Source organism: Mizuhopecten yessoensis, unplaced genomic scaffold, assembly GCF_002113885.1.
Source record: "Mizuhopecten yessoensis strain PY_sf001 unplaced genomic scaffold, ASM211388v2 scaffold11037, whole genome shotgun sequence".
NCBI classification, from domain to species: domain Eukaryota; kingdom Metazoa; phylum Mollusca; class Bivalvia; order Pectinida; family Pectinidae; genus Mizuhopecten; species Mizuhopecten yessoensis.
This window is the reverse complement of record NW_018408847.1, coordinates 252,818-276,214: the sequence shown is the minus strand read 5'-3', so window position 1 is coordinate 276,214 and position 23,397 is coordinate 252,818. Positions and strand designations below refer to the sequence as shown.

General features: G+C 34.4%; 1 protein-coding gene across 3 annotated transcripts in view; it reads left to right on the top strand.

Annotated features, from left to right (window-relative positions):
• Window positions 1-23,397, top strand: part of LOC110464826 — a 500,325-nt gene that overhangs the window by 468,415 nt on the left and 8,513 nt on the right. Inside the window, exons 10-16 of one of the 3 annotated variants that reach the window (XM_021520272.1) lie at window positions 604-627; window positions 11,249-11,275; window positions 15,393-15,476; window positions 16,653-16,943; window positions 18,678-18,713; window positions 21,253-21,393; window positions 21,934-21,994. In XM_021520272.1, coding sequence (XP_021375947.1) covers window positions 604-627; window positions 11,249-11,275; window positions 15,393-15,476; window positions 16,653-16,943; window positions 18,678-18,713; window positions 21,253-21,393; window positions 21,934-21,994 — 664 coding nt within the window. Of the gene's footprint in view, window positions 1-603; window positions 628-6,744; window positions 6,778-11,248; window positions 11,276-15,392; window positions 15,477-16,652; window positions 16,944-18,677; window positions 18,714-21,252; window positions 21,394-21,933; window positions 21,995-23,397 lie in introns of all 3 variants that reach the window. The other 2 variants (XM_021520271.1, XM_021520273.1) reach the window with 2 other exon arrangements.

Sequence of the window (23,397 nt, the reverse complement as noted above, 5' to 3'; positions counted from 1 at the left end):
TATTGATTTTTTTTGCAGCCCTTGTGTTTTTAAAACAAATGTGAAATGTGATGTTTGAAATTTTTAAAAAATGAAATCTGAAATTTGCACACCACCTCATCACCCCTTAGAAAGTGTGCAAATTTATCAGAATGAATATTTTACAATGCAAATTTTAACCAAACAGGGAAGCTACATGACCCGAATCGCCCTCAGCTTTCTTCTATGGCTGCGGTTATGGCCTATGTAGATGTAGAATTTCAAAATGTGAATTACAGATGATAATCTGGTCTCCCAGACTCTATGCTAATTTTTATCGATGTATATTACTACGTAAAATGTCTCTGTTGGGTTTTTTTTTGTAATATTTATCTTGAAATTTGAAGGTGAAAAATTCCTAAGTAGAAAAAAAATGTACTTTTTAAATTTTAAAAAAAACATTGATTATACTAAAACTTCAGTATATAAAACATTATCTGGATTCAATTAAATGTAAACTCGGGAGACAAATCTGTTGTCCCTAGGTAATGCACTGGTAATACATGATACTCCAATATTTCCGGTGTGCCCAGGTCTAAGGAGCACTAGTGTTTTATATGTCTGTATGATGTTCTTTCTTGACAGTTGATTTCATGAGAACGGTGTGTTGTAAGTGACTTATTACGTAACTATGGTATTTGGATAAGGGACATAACTCACCTGTATCGTAATTATCTGCCCCTGAGATGGTGAAAGGGTTAGGGCTGTACATGTTTAAGTCTATAACCGTGTTGACGTATATATCGTGTGTATTCGTGTTGGCCGTGTGTATCGAACATTTATTTCTGCTTTTTTAAAAACAAACCACTTACAAACTTTCTTTTTTTTCAGCTTTTGTATCAAAGTGCTTTTTCTATAGATATTTTATCAGGCCTGTTAAATAATGCACCATTTTCCTTAATAATGTTCAGCAACAGTAGAGTACAAGATACTTTTAAGGTGGACGCTTTAGACACTTGGACACAAGCTATAAAGACACTTGAAATACAAGCATTTTGACAATCAGAATAGACACTTGGACACATACATTCTGAACACTTTGACACATACATTATTGACACTTGGACACATACATTATGGACACTTGGACACATACATTATGGTCACTTGGACACATACATTATGGACACCTGGACACATACATTTTGGACACTTTGTCACATACATTTTGGACACATACATTATAGACACTTGGACACATACTAGATAGACACTTGGACACATACAAGATAGACACTTGGACCCATACAAGATAGACACTTGGACACATACAAGATAGAGACTTGGACACTACAAGATAGAGACTTAGACACATACAAGATAGCCACTTGGACACATACAAGATAGCATTATGGACACTTGGACACATACCTTATGGACACTGAGACACATACATTATAGACACTTTGACACATAACACATACATTATGGACACTTCGACACATACATTTTGGACACATACATTATAGACACTTGGACACATACAAGATAGCATTATGGACACTTGGACACACACATTATGACACATACATTATGGACACATACATTATGGACAATTTGACACATACATTATGGACCCTTTGACCCATACATTATGGACACTTGGACACTTACATTATGGACACTTGGACAAATACATTATGGACACTTTGACACATCCATTATGGACACTTGGACACATCCATTATGGACACTTGGACACACACATTATGGATACTTGGACACATACATTATGGACAATTTGACACATACATTATGGACCCTTTGACCCATACATTATGGACACTTGGAGACATACATTATGGACACTTAGAAAAATACATTATGGACACTTTGACGCATACATTATGGACACTTTGACACGTACATTATGGACACTTGGATACCTTCATTATGGACACTTAGACACATTCATTATGGACACTTAGACACATTCATTATGGACACTTGGACACAGACATTATAGACACTTGGACACATACAAGATAGAGACTTGGACACTACAAGATAGAGACTTAGACACATACAAGATAGCCACTTGGACACATACAAGATAGAGACTTGGACACTACAAGATAGAGACTTAGACACATACAAGATAGCCACTTGGACACATACAAGATAGAGACTTAGACACATACAAGATAGCCACTTGGACACATACAAGATAGAGACTCAGACACATACAAGATAGACACTTGGACCCATACAAGATAGACACTTGGACCCATACAAGATAGACACTTGGACCCATACAAGATAGACACTTGGACACAAACAAGATAGAAACTCGGACACAAACAAGAATGGACACTTGGACACATACACTATGGACACTTTGACACATACGTTATGGACACTTGGACACATAAATTATGGACACTTTGACACATCCAGTATGGACACTTGGATACATACATTCTGGACACTTAGACACATACATTATGGGCACTTGGACACATACATTATGGTCACTTAGACACATACATTATGGCCACTTGGACACATACATTATGAACACTGAGACACATACATTATAGACACTTTGACACATACATTATGTACACTTTGACACATACATTATGAACACTGAGACACATACATTATAGATTATGGACACTTTGACACATTCATTATGGACACTTGGACACAGACATTATAGACACTTGGACACATACAAGATAGAGACTTAGACACATACAAGATAGCCACTTGGACACATACAAGATAGCATTATGGACACTTGGACACACACATTATGACACATACATTATGGACACATTGACACATACATTATGGACCCTTGGACACATACATTATGGACCCTTGGACACATACATTATGGACCCTTGGATACATACATTATGGACCCTTAGACACATACATTATGGAAACTTGGACACATACATTATGGGCACTTGGACACATACATTATGAACACTTGGACACATAAATTATGGACACTTTGACACATTCATTATGGACACTTGGACACACACATTATGGATACTTGGACACATACATTATAGACACTTTGACACATAACACATACATTATGGACACTTCGGCACATACATTATGGACACTTGGAGACATACATTATGGACACTTAGACACATGACACATACATTTTGGACACATACATTATGGACACTGAGACACATACATTATAGATTATGGACACTTTGACACATACATTATGGACACTTCGACACATACATTATGGACACTTGGACACACACATTATGGACACTTGGACACATACATTATAGACACTTGGACACATACATTATGGACACTTAGACACATACATTATGGACACTTTGACACATACATTTTGGACACATACATTATGGACACTTTCACACATACATTATGGACACTTGGACACATACATTATGGACACTGAGACACATACATTATAGACACTTTGACACATACATTATGGTCACTTTGACACATACATTATGGACACTTTGACACATACATTTTGGACACATACATTATGGACACTTTGACACATACATTTTGGACACATACATTATGGACACTTTGACACATACATTATGGACACTTTGACACATACATTCTGGACACTTTGACAGATACATTCTGAACACTTTGACACATACATTATGGACACTTGGACACATACATTATGGACACTTGGACACATAAAATACAGAAACTTTGAAATTCAAAACAGACATTATAATAATCAACAGATGATTTCCAAAGGGAAAAAGATAAAAAAAATATAGAACAAATGTCACTCTAAGTCCCAATATTTCAGCCTCCTGAAACAACCGTTGATTTTCGCCCTTGAAGGAGGCCAGGAGGACAAAAAAGTGGGACTTAGAGTGACATTAGTCCTACATACATACACAATAGATACTTGGACACATACAATATAGAAACTGCCACATTCAAAACAAACACTTTTAAACAAAGACATGGAATCATATAATATAGACACTTGGACACCTACAAGATATAGACACTCCAACTCTTACAAGATAGACACTTGGACACATACAAGATAGACACTTGGACACATACAAGATAGACACTTGGACACATACAAAATAGAGACTCAGACACATACAAGATAGACACTTGGACACATACAAGATAGACACTTGGACACATACAAGATAGAAACTCGGACACATACAAGATAGACACTTGGACACATACAGGAAAGGTATATTGACACATACAGGAAGGATATTTTATATAGAAAACATGTAGACGTATACGATTGACACTTGGAAATATACAAAATAAACATAAAATAGATGTATACAAGATAGACCTCTATTTAGTGATTGATGGGCAGTATAAATATAATTTCGTTATGAAGGTTTTGTCGGGTGGAATATTTCAAATCAAGTTCAAACATACTAATTTAATAACTTAAAAGCAAAATTAAAACATCACAATCTCAACAGAATCTGCAAAATTTGTTAAGTAGTGATTTATAAAAAAATAACGAAGTCTGCCATCACAACACAAATCACTTTAATAAATAGAAAAAAATCAACATGGTGCTCTATTCATTTTTATAATCTTGTTTCATTCTCCAGCACTGACAATGTAGGGGTTGTGATATAAGGGTGGGTCCAGTTTGTATTTATTGTGTCCGGTAATGCATTGGGTATGTAGTAGGACAGTATATAGTGGCAAAGTAGTCATGTATGAAGTAGTCATGGATGTAGTGGTAAAGCAGTCATGTGTATAGTTGTAAATCAGTCGTGTGTGATGTGGTAAATTATATAGTGGTATATTAGTTGTGTGTGATGTGGTAAATTATATAGTGGTATATTAGTTGTGTGTGATGGTAATTATATAGTGAAACATTAGTTGTGCATAGTGGTAGATTATATAGTAGAAAATTAGTTGTGTGTGAGGTGGTAAATTATATAGTGGTTTGGTATGTTGTGTGTGTATTGTTAAATTATATAGTGGTTTGGTATGTTGTGTGTGTAGTGTTAAATTATATAGTGGTTTGGTATGTCGTGTGTGTAGTGGTAAATTATATAGTGGTTTGGTATGTCGTGTGTGTAGGGGTAAATTATATAGTGGATTGGTATGTCGTGTATGTAGTGGTAAATCATGTAGTGGTTTGGTATGTCGTGTGTGTAGGGGTAAATTATATAGTGGATTGGTATGTCGTGTATGTAGTGGTAAATTATGTAGTGGTTTGGTATTTCGTGTGTGTAGTGGTAAATTATATAGTGGTTTGGTATGTAGTGGTAAATTATGTAGTGGTTTGGTATGTCGTGTATGTAGTGGTAAATTATATATTAGTTGTGTGTGAGGTGGTTAATTATATAGTGGTTTGGTATGTCGTGTATGTAGTGGTAAATTATATATTAGTTGTGTGTGAGGTGGTAAATTATATAGTGGTTTGGTGTGTCGTGTATGTAGTGGTAAATTATATAGTAGTTGTGTGTGTTGTGGTAATTTATATAGTGGTTTGGTATTTCGTGTATGTAGTGGTAAATAATATAGTGGTTGTGTATGTAGTGGTAAATCATATAGTGGTTTGGTATGTCGTGTGTGTAGTGGTAAATTATGTAGTGGTTTGGTATGTCGTGTGTGTAGTGGGAAATTATATAGTGGTTTGGTATGTCGTGTATGTAGTGTTAAATTATGTAGTGGTTTGGTATGTCATGTGTGTAGTTGTAAATTATGTAGTGGTTTGGTATGTCGTGTATGTAGTGTTAAATCATATAGTGGTTTGGTATGTCGTGTGTGTAGGGGTAAATTATATAGTGGTTTGGTATGTCGTGTGTGTAGTGGTAAATTATGTAGTGGTTTGGTATGTCGTGTATGTAGTGGTAAATCATATAGTGGTTTGGTATGTCATGTGTGTAGTGGTAAATTATATAGTGGTTTGGTATGTCGTGTGTGTAGTGGTAAATTATATAGTGGTTTGGTATGTCGTGTGAGTAGTGGTAAATTATATAGTGGTTGTGTGTGTAGTGGTAAATTATATAGTGGTTTGGTATGTAGTGGTAAAGTACATAGTGGTAGTGTATTTGTGTTTCCAGTGGGAGTGTATGTCGGTGTTTCTACTGGTAGTGTATTGGGTGTGTGTGTAGTTGTAGTGTATTTTGGATGTGTCTAGTACCAGTGTGCGTGGGTCTAGTGGTAGTGTATGAGGGATGGGTCTACACGTAGTGTAGTATTTCTGATTGATGTAGTGCACTGTTTGTCTGATTTGTTGGTTCCGCCCAGTGGTGTTTTTATTGCATGGGCGTGTCATTAGAATGATTGACATGTGTAGTTAGTCTTTCATTGGAAATCAGATTTATTAGATGCTTTCAAAATTTTGCAACTGTGAATGTGCAATGTTGCAATGATTTTGATTATGAAAATAACCTCTGTCATCGGGAGATAAGTAAAACCCTCTTATAGCTCTTTCTGATCAAGGTCAAAGGTTGAAGTCAGTCATCCATGATTTCCTTTATTGAATGGCTGACTTCATCAGTAAATACAGAAATCCTTTGAACCCTGACAGTAGATGTTATGGGAGTTCACTATTATCTCCTTGAAGACAGTTATAAAAAAATCCGGGTTTCATCCTTGACCCTGGCAGCTGCTAGCTTTTTGACATTTTTTAAATTGGCTGCAATATCAGAAGGTAGTTGCTATGGTTACAGTGGTCATGTACGGTTGAAATGACGTTTGTTTTTGTGATAATTTTACATGCTTACTCAGGAAACAGCACCCAAACAACCTCGACAACGATTGGTACATTCTTTTCTCATTAGCATAATAACCTCTTTGCAGACAATGTTTGTTGCACTCTTTCACCTTGCTGTACTATCTGCATGTGTCACATGACATTTCCCATGATGCATTTCCGATGTTATGAGATTTCAAGCAGCCTGTGTCTGATAGTGTTTTGACCCTGCTTTTTCCTTTAATCACATTTTCTCACAATTTTTCCACAATTTACCAAGTGATTTCACTTCATTTAGATAATTGTGAATGTGTTTTTGATTTTTTTTTGTGTCCAACTCCGTGTCACCCCTCCCAACTTCCCTATGGAAACCTATTAACCCTTTCACCTTCTATCTACCGTAATGAGTTAGCCCGGTTATTAGGAAAATCTCATTTTTTGAGGCTCCCTTATTTTTAGAAAAAAATAAAAGAAACCTGTTATTTAGTATCATTGCTTTCATCCCGAATTCTGTTTTCCCACAAAAAGGTTCTATGTTTATTTGTCTGTACGAAGGAAAATGGCGGCGTAAAAGTTATTTATAGTATCAACAAGTTTTGTTTGACACGTGTCCGTTGCAGATGAATTAACATACATAGGTATGTCAAACTGATGTTCTCAGATGTTTTTGTTGCAGTTAAAGCGTTCGTTCAGTCAATACAGTGTTTTTAAGCATGGAGGGGGCGGGGGGGGGTGGATTTTGCGTAATTTTAAGGTTTGTCACTAAAATGTCTGTGTATATGTTCTGGAAATTGAATTTTCCAGGCTATAGTGAAACCTGCCTTTATTGATGCCTGATTTCAAGGAATTTTGTAATATCAAGAGGATTTTTATTACCTTCAAAAAACTAATTTCAAATTTTGAGCATAGGTTTCATCAACAATCTTTTAAATTCGACCGAATTGCTATCTCTCCTCGAATGATACCAGTAAGTTCCGGTTCACCAATGCAGTCTGGTCCGACCAAATGTTCCATTCCTCCTTGAACGATGTCAGTAAAGACAGTTAAACAGTAGCAGAGTGTATGATATATATGTATATGGAATTGACAAATGGAATGCTGGGATGAAGGTTTTGAAAACCTGTCTTTAAAAACTTTCGTTTATAAGAGTATCACATCCATTCATTTGTTAAGAAATAGTGTTTAGTATTTACCTGTATCAGCGATTGGTACACTGTATACAGGATTGGAAACAAACTGAACACAGAAATGTTGGCACAGCTAAAAAAATTGGTATAAAACACTAATAATTTAATTAAGAACCGAGGTTAAGTTTACGATTTTATATTTTTGATACATGGTTTATCCTACTACTGGTCTCAGGTGCCAATAACTAATGTTTAGTACGCTAATGAAAGGTGAGTAACAGCTGTCACTAGGAATAATGTCCTAGTTAAATCAAACAATTTTGTCCTGGTTGTTACTATATATTGTCCTTTTGTAATAAAGGAAACGATCCAGCCTCCTGGTTGGAATGTAAGACAGTCTCCTAGGTTAGGAAGTTTCATTCAGCCTCCTGGTTGGAATGTAAGACAGTCTCCTAGGTAAGGAAGTTTCATTCGGATTTGTTTACTAGGAACATTGCCCTGTTTACTTGAAATATTGCTCTGTTTACTCGAACACCGTAATGTTTACTTGGAATATTGCCTTGTCTTACTCACTAGGAATATTGTCCTATTTGTTGGAATCATTGTATTGTTTACAACAAATATCATCCTATTTGCTTGGAAAGTTGTCCTTTGTTTATTAGGAAAATTGTCCTCTTCCAAGGAATATTGTTCCATTTGCTAGGAATATATCTCAGTTGTAAATAGGAATATTGTCCAAATTGTCACTGGGGAAAATGTCGCAATTGTTAGTGAGAATATACCTTGTTGTTATAGGGGAGATAATCCTGTTGTAATTAAGGATACATATATATTTTCCTGGTTGTAAGTCCGAATATTGTCTTGGTTGTAACTTCAAATATTTTACTGGTTGTATTAAGAAATATACTCCTAGATGTCACTTTGGATATTGTCGCTATTGTTGCTAACATATATTTCCAAGCTTGTTACTAGGGATTAATATCCTGGTTACCATGGGAATTTTGCCGGTTGTCATGGAGAATATTTTACAGAGAATATTGTCAAGATTGTTATCAGAAACATTTTCCTTTATGGTAATAAGCATATTGGCTGCCACTGATTTTGTTTGGAGAAAAATATAAAAATGCACTCTGTCCAAAGAATTCTGTCTTCGTGTTGTGTACGTCTTTCTGTCTCAAAGTCCACCTGAGATAATTATTTTGTATCACCAAGAGTTACCAAGTCAGATAGTACAAAAGTCGATGTGGCGTCATATAAGTATGTATGCGAGTTGAATGCAAAAGGTATCTTATTGTAACGTACATTTACCTCTTACTTAAATCATTGAAATAGCTTGTCCAGGGTATAGAGGGAATAACTTATATGACCTGAATCATTGAAAACATTTCACAATTACGACATCGCCTGAACTGTCTGTGTAGCAGAATACTTCCTTTTATCCTTGGAATCAGCGAGCAGTGTAGTAAACAAGACAACTGTTACTGTTCAGGGACTGAGCATTGCTTTGCAATGTTTTACCTTTTTACTACGATAATCTTTCCTGAGTGTTCCTGGGAATACTTACTGATGTAACTTAATAGGTTGCAGGTAATATAATTTGTGCAAACAGATCACTCTTTCTCCCATTTCAGTTCACAAAAGTCAAAGGGATCATAAATGTGACAACTCCTGCTGAAATATGTGACCTGAAAGCATTATATTTAGTCTGCAGTTTGCCGGTGTGAATGATCATAAAGTTCAGATGAATGACCTACTTTCAACGTTACATCGTTCATTTAGGCTAAACTATTGAATACAATCATTTATGAAATAAATACTTGTCTTTCCACTTACTAATGTAGATGGACATCGAGTTTGATCAAGTGAATGACTTTCATTCTCTTTCGAGTTTGAAAACGTAAATCGAAGATCTTACATGAGTGTTCATGTAATATTGAATTCATTCCACGAGTTCAATAATTCGATGACACAAGCCTTTTAGGGGAGTGTCATATAAAATAATTGAACTAGATTTACAAAATACACATTTCAAATTCATTTGAAATAACAGTAAATTCATCATTTGGTAAATACAGTAGTACCTGTAGTGGCGTAGGGATATGTTCCTACGGTTTTGCCCAATCGCAGCATCTTTAGGTTTTGTTACACGTGTATAGTACGATATGGCCGTATGACATAATAAAAGGGGTCAGATATGTGATAAACATATCTATTGTTTATTTTATAACAACTATGAAACACGTTTTTTTGACTTACATTAATAACGCTTGTTTAAAGCTTAAAGATCCCTGTCCCACTGTACTGTAGTTTTTCCTATGTACAGTAACCTCCCCTTAACTTCCGTTTGGATATTTGGAGCTTGTACAATTCTGTTATCGAGGTAGCCAAATCGGTTCAAGCGATGGTATAAAAAATCTGCAGTCCAAGATTGGAATCCCAGTCTGGCCTCGCAGAATATTTTACTCTCAGAAGAGGTACGTTGATTATATCTTGCTTATTTCATATCCATTATGTTTTCATAAAAGTCCCGCTAGGTAACTTGAGAACGATTTATCAAAGAGTCGTGCCAGAAAAATAAGTTTCAAATACATAGTTGCGTTTTTGACAGTGCTACTGTGATCCTTTCTCTGCCAAAGACCATGGACGGTTTGAATCATAATATGTAAAAGTTAACAAGGAGTTCAAGTGAATGATAATTGACCGACTCCAAAGGTCACTGGAGTACACAGACGTGTACTGCTTCAGACACAATTCAACCGGAACGACTAGAAATTTTTGAATTGTCTTAAAGTTTACTGTGCTGGAAGTCTGTCAGATTACCTTGACCCACTATCAAATTCAAGATCATATAAGATTCGTATATGTAAAAATGCTCAGAATTATGATATTTGTAGTGGAATTTCCAGGGTGGAGGGTTATCAAGTTTGCTCGGATGAATAGACTTGATCAACTTCAAGATCTTTTGAAAGGTTAGCGATCTTAACCTTGCGGCGCATCTTGCTAGTGTTTTCTGATTATTAATTGACAGTCTTTATTATCTCACCTGGAACACAGAGCATTGTGAGGTAGAAGCACTCTCAATCCCTCCTATTGTCCATTCGTCTTTCTGTTCGTCAACTTCTCGCAAGTAAAAAAACTGAAATTGACCAAAGAAATTACCAAACTTGTTTAGAAATGATCGACTTTTGATCTTGGCTAACTAAAAACGTATTTGTATTGACGGTTTCTGTGAGATTCTCGTGCTGTTGATTTTTGTTTTTTAAAGTGCACATATTATTCATGAAATTCACCTTTAACATACTTTTGCCTCGGTGAAATTTTAATATTTCATTAGAGATTAGTTATTTACTGTAACCTGTTACTGCTTTGGCAAAAAAACAGCGTTGAAATGTTTTCTTGTTTATTTTTGTAGCTGAGCATAAACTCGGTCATCAATATGGTAATATCATTAAATTTCATTTTTTGTTTCATTTTTACTGTTTCATAAATTTATTTATTTTTACATGAAAGTTCAGTATTATTATTTGTTTAAGTTTAATATGTTTTTGTTGTGTTAAACTCTATGAACAAATAACACTTCTTTTTTTTAATTTATGAAGTTTTTAGTATTTTGTGTTGTCATATCGATACTTATTACTAATACTTGTACACAAAACTATTTCATACATGTGTAATTTGATTTTGTCTTTGATCACTACTGACTTGAAGTTATAAACAGTTGTTCAACTGTTTCATATTTTATAGGATAAAAGGTGTCCTCAATTGGTGACATGCCTGATCTCGTTTTAACACTGGCTTGTTTGCATAGCTTACTTGCGCTACCATCACCTAAAGGGCTGACTCTGAACTTGACAGTGGTTGCCTAAACAAATATACTCATCACTGAAGCTCCCCATGATGTTATATCTGATGTTCCAATTCGTTACCTCCCCGTTGGCGCCACAACACACGTGTCGTTTCCAATGAATACCTCATGGTGTATCGTCCTCCCCTTTGTATCTCACTCCATTATTATCCAACATAAATGGTGTCCGTCAAAATGATTCCCTCCAATAATTCTCTTTCCCAATATTGTAGGTGTCCTTTCAAATGGATACCTTCTGCTGTACTACCCTTACCATTAATATATTTCATCTCAAGGAACCTTTCAATTGTTACCTTCTAATCTACTACCTTTCTTATTGGAACCTACCGTCACTACTGTCCTTTTATTCTCTTTCCTACCACTCGTACAGCTATCCTTTGAAATTAATACCTTTTGATTTCCTGCCATCTTCTTTGGTACCTATTTACTGGCGTCATGTCTTTCCAATCATTCAATCCCCGTTACAAAAGTCCTTTTAAGTACTTTTTGATGTGCAGCCCTCCCAATTAATGCCCACACCAATAACTCATATCTGATCAAATTGATGTCTTTCTTATACCTTTCTTTTTAATGGCTATCTTAAAAGTCTTCTTATTCACCCTGAAACAGAAGCAATCTTTCACTTTGTCCTTTGCCATGTATTTTATCCAACATTGAATGCCTCTCCCAAATCATTTTCTCTCTACATTTGTCCCTTTTCTACTTTCTCCAAATAATGCCATCCCCTGCTGTTACTATATACCAACTGTAAACTATCCTCGCCTGCTATTCATAATGATCTCCCCTCCCCCTTCGGTACAGGTGGGGGATTTTATCGGGATCACTTAGGGGATACCTTATCGACTTATATCCTCTCCACGAATGTCTTTTCTTACTGATGTTTCTTAAAGAAGATGTGAATGATCAGTTGTTTTGATTGGAGAGTATTTGATGAAGTCTTCACAGTTTTCATTTTGGCGTCAGAACTGAATAACCTCCAGTGTACTTTTAGACCTCATACGTTGTTGGGTTTTTTCATTTTATTCCATGCCCGTAAGGCAAATGAAACAGTAGGCATAAGTGCTTCACCAATGTGACTGTGTCCGTACGTCTCTGTCTGTCCGTCATATATTTTTGAACTTTTAAAATCTAATTGAAACCTCAGTATCTCTCAAAGAAATTGAATAGCATTGCACTTCTTACATCTGCCGCTGAATAAGTATGAAATGTGGTGGAATCCAACAGTGACTGTTGGTCAAACTTCCATGTCAATGGAATATCGCAAAACCATTGCCAAGATGTACCAAATAGAAATATGGTATGGTATTGAAGCTTCTGTAGTGTTTGTCTCATCATTGGATTTGATACATGACATGGACATTTATATTGTGTGTTAAGTACTGAACGAAAGTTGGATGATGTGTATGAAAGCCTATAGCTATGTTTTCCAATTGTATGACAAAACATTGTAATATAAAATAAATATTTACGTTGTTAATGTCGTAATCATGGATGCATTTTGCACCTTACTTGCTATGAATACAATTCTATATAATTTATATTCATAAAAGTTACGTAGTCTATGTATATACAGTGAAACCTTTGCGATCCGCCACATTTAAGAATCCATCATCATATTGGTTCAATCAGAAAGACATTTGGAATACATAGATCTAATTTAGATGTTATTGTATGACATTGGATTGGAGTTTTCTGTCGAATATGACGGGATGCCGGAAAAGCCATGGATCAATGGCCATGGGGCGAATGAAACAGGATTCACTGTATACCATTTAGGTCGGGATAATTCTAATTTGTTTTCATTCTTTCTATCTTTTTTGTTAACAAAATGTGCTATAAAGGAAAGCTTTGAACTACTTATACCTTGCTATACACATACAAATAAGTTGCTTGAAAACATTTTTCTGTTTGTGTAACACGGATACTAAAGCTATAAAAGAACTGCAAGCATGGGTCACAGGGATCTGGAGGATGAACAATAAGCATGACAAACAGATAGCATTGAACATTTCTAACAAACTAATTTTCAAGCATGTGAATGACCAGGATCAACAGATGCTTGCTCTGCCAGGTGCTTAGATCTATATTCATATCCATTTCCAACATCATATTCTGTATACTATATGCATATGAGATTATTTCATCAGTATGTATTAGTTCCATTAACAAGCATTGTATCATGACATAAGATAGCCTTATACTGCATGCAAAAGTTAGTATTAAATTATTCATTAAGTATCAGAAAATGGAATATTATTTGTTTATATGTGTATTAAGCAATAATTAATTTCCTCTTTACTTTCTAGCACGTCAGCTATGAGGCCGTGTATTATTGGTCTCTTTGTTGTTGACCTTTGCCAATCAATGAGTTAAAGTTGATTCCCAACATCTCTTACCTTTAGCTCTATTATAACGATACAATAGAAAAACTAATCTTGCAGTGCCACCGTAAGAAAACACTTACACAATTGAAAAAATTGTATTCTCTTTATATGGATATGTGCAAGTCGAATACGTCAAAAGTTGAAATTACAAGAGACAGGGAATGTCTCACCTCCGAGGATTGGCATGTCTTTACGAGATGTAGATACATTTAGCTGTACATTGCCATGTAGACTCTGCAGCTAGAATATTCCTTGATGTCTTCACTTGTTAGAAGTAGAAGTTTTTTGTCGTCTATTAGTCGCATAGTGCAGCTTGTCGAAGCTGTCCTTGCAAACGTTGAACTTTCTTCATTTCTGTTATATCTTTATAATTCAATAGAAAACGATGTGTATTTTTAACAGAATTTTACTTGAAGTCTTCGTTAGAAGTTGACGCTTGATAGTATCATTAGTTTCCATCAATTAGTGCAGTTCAGTGTAGGCCTCGCACCTTAAACGTGAAAATAGGCTTCAGAATGTATTTAACTTAGATAGATTGTTTAAAAAATATCAAACAGTTCCACTCCAATTAGTGTTTATACTGTCGGCGTTTGATAGATCTATTTACTGTGTGGATGTTTGGTATCATGGTAGCAGCGGGTCAAGCAATTACAAGGATTTTTCATCGTAAATTTTATCATTCAATTTGTGGTTTTCTCATTTCTTAAAGATAAGAATATTGAAATTATTTAGTACATTTGCAATATCAAATGTAATGCAATTAAATGATTGTGATGATTTCAATTGTAGTGCTGTAAATATATGATATTATACGGAAGAACTTTGTAATCAGGATGTGAAACTCTTCACATTTTATATTTACATTCCGAAAGCTTCACTAAATCTTCGATACTAATGTATTATGCTTTTGAAAAATAAGTTATAAGTGTCCATGAAACATTGATTTAATGATCAGCTGTTCTATGAGGAATCAACATTTTATTTTCATACTTCGGCATCATATTTCTATTTTCACGCTTTTTTCACTAGTTGATTTTTCACCAACATACTTTTACATTTGAATGTGCCACTTGGTAAACTATGAGGGTGCATTGATGTCATTAGCATTCATTTTACATTGTAGTTGTTATTAAACAGTCATTAAAAACATTGTTATATGTCATCAATCATTACAATGAAATGTTTGTAATGTAGAAATTAGATCATTTAAATCAAATTTGAAATCAACGAGAAATGTATGTATAGCCTGATAAAAAGGTAGAATATTTTAACCAGGAGTCTTCATGAAGCTATGTTGTGTTTGACAGGTAACACAGGAACCCTGCCAACAGCCTTACCCACAGATCCAACAAACGGCCAGGTGTATCACCCCTCCTTAGACAAACCCCTAGGTAAGTCGTTTAGGTGTATCGCCCTTCCTTAGACAAACCCCTAGGTAAGTCGTTTAGGTGTATCATCCCTCTTTAGACAAACCCCTAGGTAAGTCGTTTAGGTGTATCACCCCTCCTTAGACAAACCCCTAGGTAAGTCGTTTAGGTGTATCATCCCTCTTTAGACAAACCCCTAGGTTAGTCGTTTAGGTGTATCGCCCTTCCTTAGACAAACCCCTAGGTAAGTTGTCTAGGTGTATCACCCCTCCTTAGGCAAACCCCTAGGTAAGTTGTCTAGGTGTATCACCCCTTCTTAGACAAACCCCTAGGTAAGTTGTCTAGGTGTATCACCTCTCCTTAGACATGTCCCTCGGTAAGTTGTCTAGGTGTATCACCCCTCCTTAGACAAACTCACAGGTAAGTTGTCTAGGTGTATCGCCCCTCCTTAGACAAACCCCTAGGTACGTTGTCTAGGTGTATCACCCCTCCTTAGGCAAACCCCTAGGTAAGGTGTCTAGGTGTATCACCCCTCCTTAGACAAACCCCTAGGTACGTTGTCTAGGTGTATCATCCCTCCTTAGGCAAACCCCTAGGTAAGTTGTCTAAGTTGTCACCCCTCCTTAGACAAACCCCTAGGTAAGTCGTTTAGGTGTATCGCCCTTCCTTAGACAAACCCCTAGGTAAGTCGTTTAGGTGTATCACCCCTCCTTAGACAAACCCCTAGATAAGTTGTCTAGGTGTATCACCCCTCCTTAGACACACCCCTCGGTAAGTTTTCTAGGTGTATCACCCCTCCTTAGACAAATTTAGTTGTCTAGGCAGTCCGTCAGGTTATCAACCTCCTTCATTATACCCCTAGGAAAGACGTTCAGTTGTAGCTTAAAACTACAAAAGATAACAAGGTTTTTAAGCTACTCATTTGTCCCTTTTGTCATTACATTCAATATTTACTTTGTTTGGCTTTTTACTTCAGCAAACTAAATGTTCAAGTAGGCACTACTTTACTTCGTATTTCTAGTGACATTAACATTTGCTGCCCCAAGGTACAAATTATTGTTTCATATAGAGATGAGCGAAAACATCCAGTGGATATGTAAACGAATTAAATATTATATTTATTTACTCTGTATCCAATGGAAACCCCATATTGATTTGAGGATATTTAATATTTGAAATCACTCCGCGTTTTCACAATAGGACCAAGACCATTTCCTCCCAAGAATGTCACAGCCAGAAACGAAAATGGCGGTATAAGGATTTCCTGGCAGCCAGCAAATGATGCTAATACCACCATATTTTATTACGTCATTGAGATGACCACAACTAATCGCTGGGTGAAATTTAATGACCATGTTAAATTCCCCTTGGCGTCTTATTTCTACGAAAAAGTTGACCCATCGACAACGTATCGGTTCCGTGTATATGCCTACAGTGTGCTGTCTTATAGTTACCCAAGTGCAGTTACCATAGTAACAACGCCAGCTGCAGGTAAATACCATCCTGTTTATATTTATGTAACCATTGGAAGACATTTACTAAAATATATAGCCCCAACTCACTTGCAACACAATTTTAAATGTATCGGAAGGCCAAATAAAAGAAATTCAGATCCTGTTAAGTTTTAACCTGCCTAATACGAAATGTGTAGGATCTAGAAAAAAATATGTAAAACTAGAACTTCAATTAGATCACACCGTATTGTATCTGTAAAATGTAACTTTAAAAAGAAAACTGACTGATTGAACGGAAACATTGATCCTGAAAATGGTCAGCTCATCATACGGTTTCTTTTTCCATGATGTTACTTTTTCCGTTTTCTAATAGTTTGAAAATAAACATCCATCTGGATTTAATAAAAAAAAATATGTAGAATTCCAAGACTTCATTTCCATAATGAAAGAATTATTGGAAACATAAGCCTCTGTCTGGACTATTTCAATTACATGTAGAATTTCAAAACATAGAGGAATCTTTTACCAAAATAACATAATACAAATAATTGATTTTCGTAGAGTTTTAGCTCTTTAGCCCTTAAAACCATGAAAACGGTTAAAGCAACGGAAAGAAAGAATGAAGTATAGGACAAGCAGGAATAGTTAATTGGTTTTATTTGGCCTTGTCTAGTTCATATTAAACTTAACATGGAATTGTGTTTGTTGGGTAAGTTTCAATATCACTACTTTGAAATGGATAGAAAATGTTATTGAATATTCGTTGGTATTATTAATAGCTTGATTGAAACGAACGCTTTGCTATATGAGCGCTGGGCTGGCACATTCTTTAGCATATGACACAAAGCATACAGTTATACGTTTGTATGGTTGTTTGTTATGTGAAATCCCTCACTGCTATATATGCTACCATTCACCAACTCACTAACCAAGGGCGATAACTCGTAGAAAACCAATCTGAAATCATGCACGAATGAACAATGGGGGATAACTCCTAATATAATCACTTACAAAATCGAGGATAGAATTATAAAGGCTTCCTATGATGTCAAGAAGTTTAAACAAATTGGAATAACTTACGAGGAATAATATCAAAACCTCAATTCATGCATGAAAGGGAAATAAAGAACAAAATTGAAACTCTTGTGTCAAAGGGTAAGGAGGAATAATCAAACCATAAATGAATGAACTAACTCTTCATTTAATTTGTTAAGCGGAATAGCTCCTGTGGAGGGGAATAACTCCTGCAAAACCCAGTCTGAAATAATGAATGAATTTACAAATATCAATAACACATATTAATATATAACTCCTTCGAAAGCAGAAAATATAAATGCACCTCAGACCTAATGTAGCACGGAACATTAGAAATATATTTCAAGGAAAGGACACCAGGTGGTTGCTGCTAAATAACATCTTTAGCATATGAAACCATATCCTGACATCACTAATATTGAATTTCAACATTCCGTTGTTACTGAAATTCCAATACAGGAATTTAATTTTACGCCAATGTATGCCAATTTATCATATTGAGGTTAAAACACATAAAATTCAAATCAATCAAACGTATATTATTTTCAAACATTTGATAGAAAATTCCTGACGTTGCAAGCATTATAGCGCAATTAAACATGCATTCACAGTCACTACAGTAGCATCACCACAATAACCTGCCTTTCCAGTGGCTACCAACATCATAACATATATTTAAGCTTGCGTTTACAGTAATGACCAGCATTATAACATTCACTACAATTTGCCTTTGCAGTGACTACCAGTATTAGCATGGCCGATTTGGAAGCCGGTATAAACATTTATTGGAATTCTTTCAAATTATTTTTTGTGATCCTCATATTTTGATTCACCCAAAGTGTTTTATTGCCGTGTTTTATATATAATTTTAAAAGATTATTTTTTCAATTTTTGGATAAAGTCTTGCAAACTCGCTGCCACCGATGGGTTCTTTATGATATGGTTTTTAAGCATGCATGAACTTATTCCAGACCTGACCCACACATTTTGAAGGTTTTCGTTGTTTTTGTTCTGTTTGGCTGGCACCTGCAGGGTATTTTTGTTTTGGAATAGATATATATATTCACTTATGTAGAGTTAAGTCTGTCAATATCAAGTTTAAATTTACTTCATGTAGGATCTATCAAATAAATGTCAAAGAAAGATGCTGGATGGTAAACATAGCCATTGTCTGACGTAAGTTGTTCGAACTGATACTTACAAATCTTCAGTTTTTGGAAGTATTTCTATTGAACTTCGTAGCAATTGTATGGGGTTTCAATGTTTTGTGTTCGAGTTTTTATAAATATTACTGATTATTTCGAAATATTGGCTTCAAGGTAAATTTTGAAGCGTAACACTTGATGTTTCGGGTTTCTCCACGCGAATCTCACACAATCTCCGTGGATTTAATATTTGGAGCGGTGTACTATAACTATCGGGATGTATTTTTGTTGGTGTTAGCTAATCCTAAATACTTGTAAGGTGATTTGATAAAATGATGATGATGAAAATATGAATTACCAATATGATTAAAGACGATTGTAAGGACATTGGTTGTAATGTGTAAGTAAAGATCAGATCCCACACAGTACTGAGTTAATTAAGTACACATATATCGACCGGATTCCCAGAAAAAGAAAAAACATGTCTGTCAATACCTGTCCCTTTAATATTAATTTTTCATTCGTTTTATTTTTTGGCTTGAAATCTTTAAGTATTGTTTTCATATTTCACATATTTTTTCACATTCAGTTCTGTTAAATGATAATCCTAGCCTGCCTTTCTAGAATCACACTTTTTTTGTAAAAGAAATATCAATTTTAGTGTAAATTTAAGTATAATGAACACACATTAAAATCAATGACCAAACCTTTCTTAAGTTTTGATGAAAAATAATTGCAGCCATTCGAAAAAAAATAAGCCATGATATATTGAAAATATACAATATTAAAATATAACATGAGTATTTCTTTTTATTACATAACATGATTTTGTTTAAAATGCTATGAATACCTTTTTGAGATTTTTCTATTGTTTCTATTTCTCAGAAACAAATCCATTAAGTGATATAAATCAACGGTGTCCTTTTTTCATTATTTCCATTTACCCATTTGTAAATGTTGTCGTCCTGTGTTTTCGTTCCCAAGCCTGTGTGTATAAAATATGTTGTGTGTAAACATTGATGGGCAATAAGTTCAGAATTAATGCTGAGTTATATTATTCGTTTTGGAATGTTGTTGAGAGGATTTACTCTTTTTCAACAGTATGGGCCTGTCTTGGATTTGATTGCACATTAAACCTTATGAAATTTTGATAGATTTTTCCCCATGTAAATTAAGTACATGTACTGAATACTTTCGTTGGTGGATCAGAAAAATATTTATAAATATGCAAAATCTAAAATAATTTCTATGGGTTTGCAGCCTTGAGGTTTGATTATCTAGTTACTCAATGTCGATAACTGGGGTTTTATAATAGTTATATTGAATATTATTTAATTCATTATATTATAGTCTTAGGTTAACGAAGTTGTTACGTTACTTGCTTTGGTTGATTGTTGATGTGAACTGCGTATATCCCACAGAATTCCATACACATATTAATTATCAAAAGTAAGAAATGTAAAAATAAAATCAACTGCTCATTTGGATTCCTCAATATAACATTACTTTATGTCGATCACATTCCTGTTTGGTGTGAGCAAATATTGAAACATAATAGTAACATGTAGTTAATATATAATAAAATCATTGTATCAAATGACTTTTAAGCAAAGAAGAATATAAAAACCTTGTTTTTAGGATCATTTTTCCAGATCAATTTAATTTAACTACATATCAAATTGTTAAAACAAGACAATGTTTTCAAAGACATTAAGCATTTCTGTCTACCAAATTAAGACAGTTTTGCTTTCATGAAATAATGTTTTTCTTCTATATATATTGTTTTTATGTTCTCTTGTAACCTTGAGTAGTGTGTTCACGAAAGTTACTTCAGCAAACATTATCCTACTGTGAGAGGAAGCTAAACGCATGACTACCGTTTTAATACCAGCTCCTTATTTTAATAGTAAACTACACTTGTTATATCATGATATATTCCTACACAATTACGATTACAATTACAAATATTTTAATTAGAATTATAAATATATATCTGAAATTTTTTTCATGACTGTTCATTTTACTAATAACATTTTTTTACGTGTTTGTAATTGAGAAACTCTTATTAGAAAATGGCATGACTAGGTAGCATATATCCCTAACTATTTTGATTTGAACGTAATGAAGGTTTGTATTTACCTGTGTCATTTTATTTTTGTTTTCCAGAGCCTTCAGGCATTTACCTATCACAGGCAGAAATTGGAGGGATAGTGGGTGGGTTATTATTTCTTCTCGTCGCCATTCTCCTCGTTATCATCGCTGTTATATGCAGTAAACGGAAAGAAAGACACAGAGGAGATAAATATGGTAAGTTTGGCTTTTTCCAAAATAAATAAAGGTTGGCTGCTTGCCAGATACACAAAAAAGATTGTCTGTTTGCCAAACTTAAACAAAATTATCTAACTTTTGTTTGCAAATGGGCATACACTTAGTTAAAGGGTACCAACACATTAAACTCTCTGATAACAGTTGTCACTATTGTGAAATATCTGTCATTTTCAAAAGAAATATTCCATAAAAAATTTGCATGTTGCCATGCATTTTACATAATGGTAATTTTTCGAAATTTTGATGTTTGAAAATAAAAATTAATAAAATGTTTTTTTTAGAAAAATGCAGGCGTCGAAATCCGTAGCCTACACTCTACCAATGTTGCATACAGGAATTATAAAAGCACAACTTCAAAATAAGTGTCCAATTTATGGATAGAAATACGTTGAGAGGGTAATTGTACTAATTATGCGAGCTACATATCTACATTCTACAATTTCTTAGCATCTAAAAGTTTATCGTTGATTTTACAAACCAATAGCACACACTCATACAGTTTTGTTTTTATTTTTGTAGGAAACGTAAAATATATAGGTCCAGCGGACGAAATGGATTCACACATGCCCATAAATAGAACGTGAGTATACAACAGTATATATAAACAGACTTACATAGATTGATAGATACTGTAAACAGGGTTATATAATATGCATACATGTTTACTGTATACAGTCACCTTCAGGACAGTATTATTTTCGCGGATACGCGAGTTTTGTGTATCCGTGAATTCAACTGCAAATGTATATGTCAAATAAGAAAAGTACCTTAAAAATCTGAAAAAGCACAAATTCAGTACTTCATGAATCCTTAAATTTCCACCAGAACGAGAAAGTAACACTGCATGAAATATATGATACATATATTTGTACATATATTTAAGTAATTTATAATTACCAATGTTAAAATATTGATCCTTATTATCAGTTAAAAATCCACGCATGGATTTATCATATTTTCGTTAATCAATCTTTGTCTATTTTACACGACCTAGCAAGTTATTTATGCAAATATGACAGTTATCATTATTAAAAATCATTATTAAAAATCCTATTTAAGTTAACAAATTAATGCGCTGTAACAGTATGTTTGTATTTTGAAATATACAATATTTCCCATTATTTCATTTCTCCATTTTTGAAATTGTGTCCAACCAATCTCCACAATTCTAACCACCTGTCACTTAGTATGCGGTGGAAATCATACAAATTTATTAAAATATTCGCATTTGAAAATAACGGTATGTCTAATTCTTGAAGGAAAATCAAGGAAAACTGAAACTGAATTATTTGTCTTTAAGTAGTCTTTTTAATTGCCTTGGATATAGAAAAATATACGAAATGTATTGTGCATTATAAGGAATACTACCTCCAACATAGACTCAAGTGTTTTCCACTCTTACAGGTGTTTTGTAGTTTGAACCACGTGTTTCATTAGCTATATGTCTTGCAGTGCTTCTAAACTAGTGTTTTATCTGAATGAAATATGTGTAAACTGAAGGTTATATAAATACCCCAGTTTTAGTTATAGCAAATCTTAGTTTGTAAAAGAAATAGTTGTTTTAAATTACAGATTGCAATCCGTCAATCAAGAATTCGATTTACATTTGTCCAAACAGCTGAGCCACTGTATCAATTGTGGTAATTTTACGTTGCAAAATAAGTGAGAGATTGTTTGCTGGAAACTCTGTGCCGAGGTGTAATTTTAAGGTGAAGGCGAAATTAACAATTGGCGAATATAGATTTTACTGTAAAAGGGCAAACGTTTGCTTGGGCGATATTGTCCAGGTATAAAGAACCATATCTGAAACCTAAAACTTCACGAGTCTATGTTTTAATTTCGTTTTGACCAGAGCCGCTGTCACTGAAAACAATGTCGCCATTGCTTTCTATAACTCCAACTTTAAATGCCTTGACGAGAAAAATAAAGAGAATTAGGAAGTAAGATGTCAGAATTATAAAGATTTTTTTACACTTTCTCAGA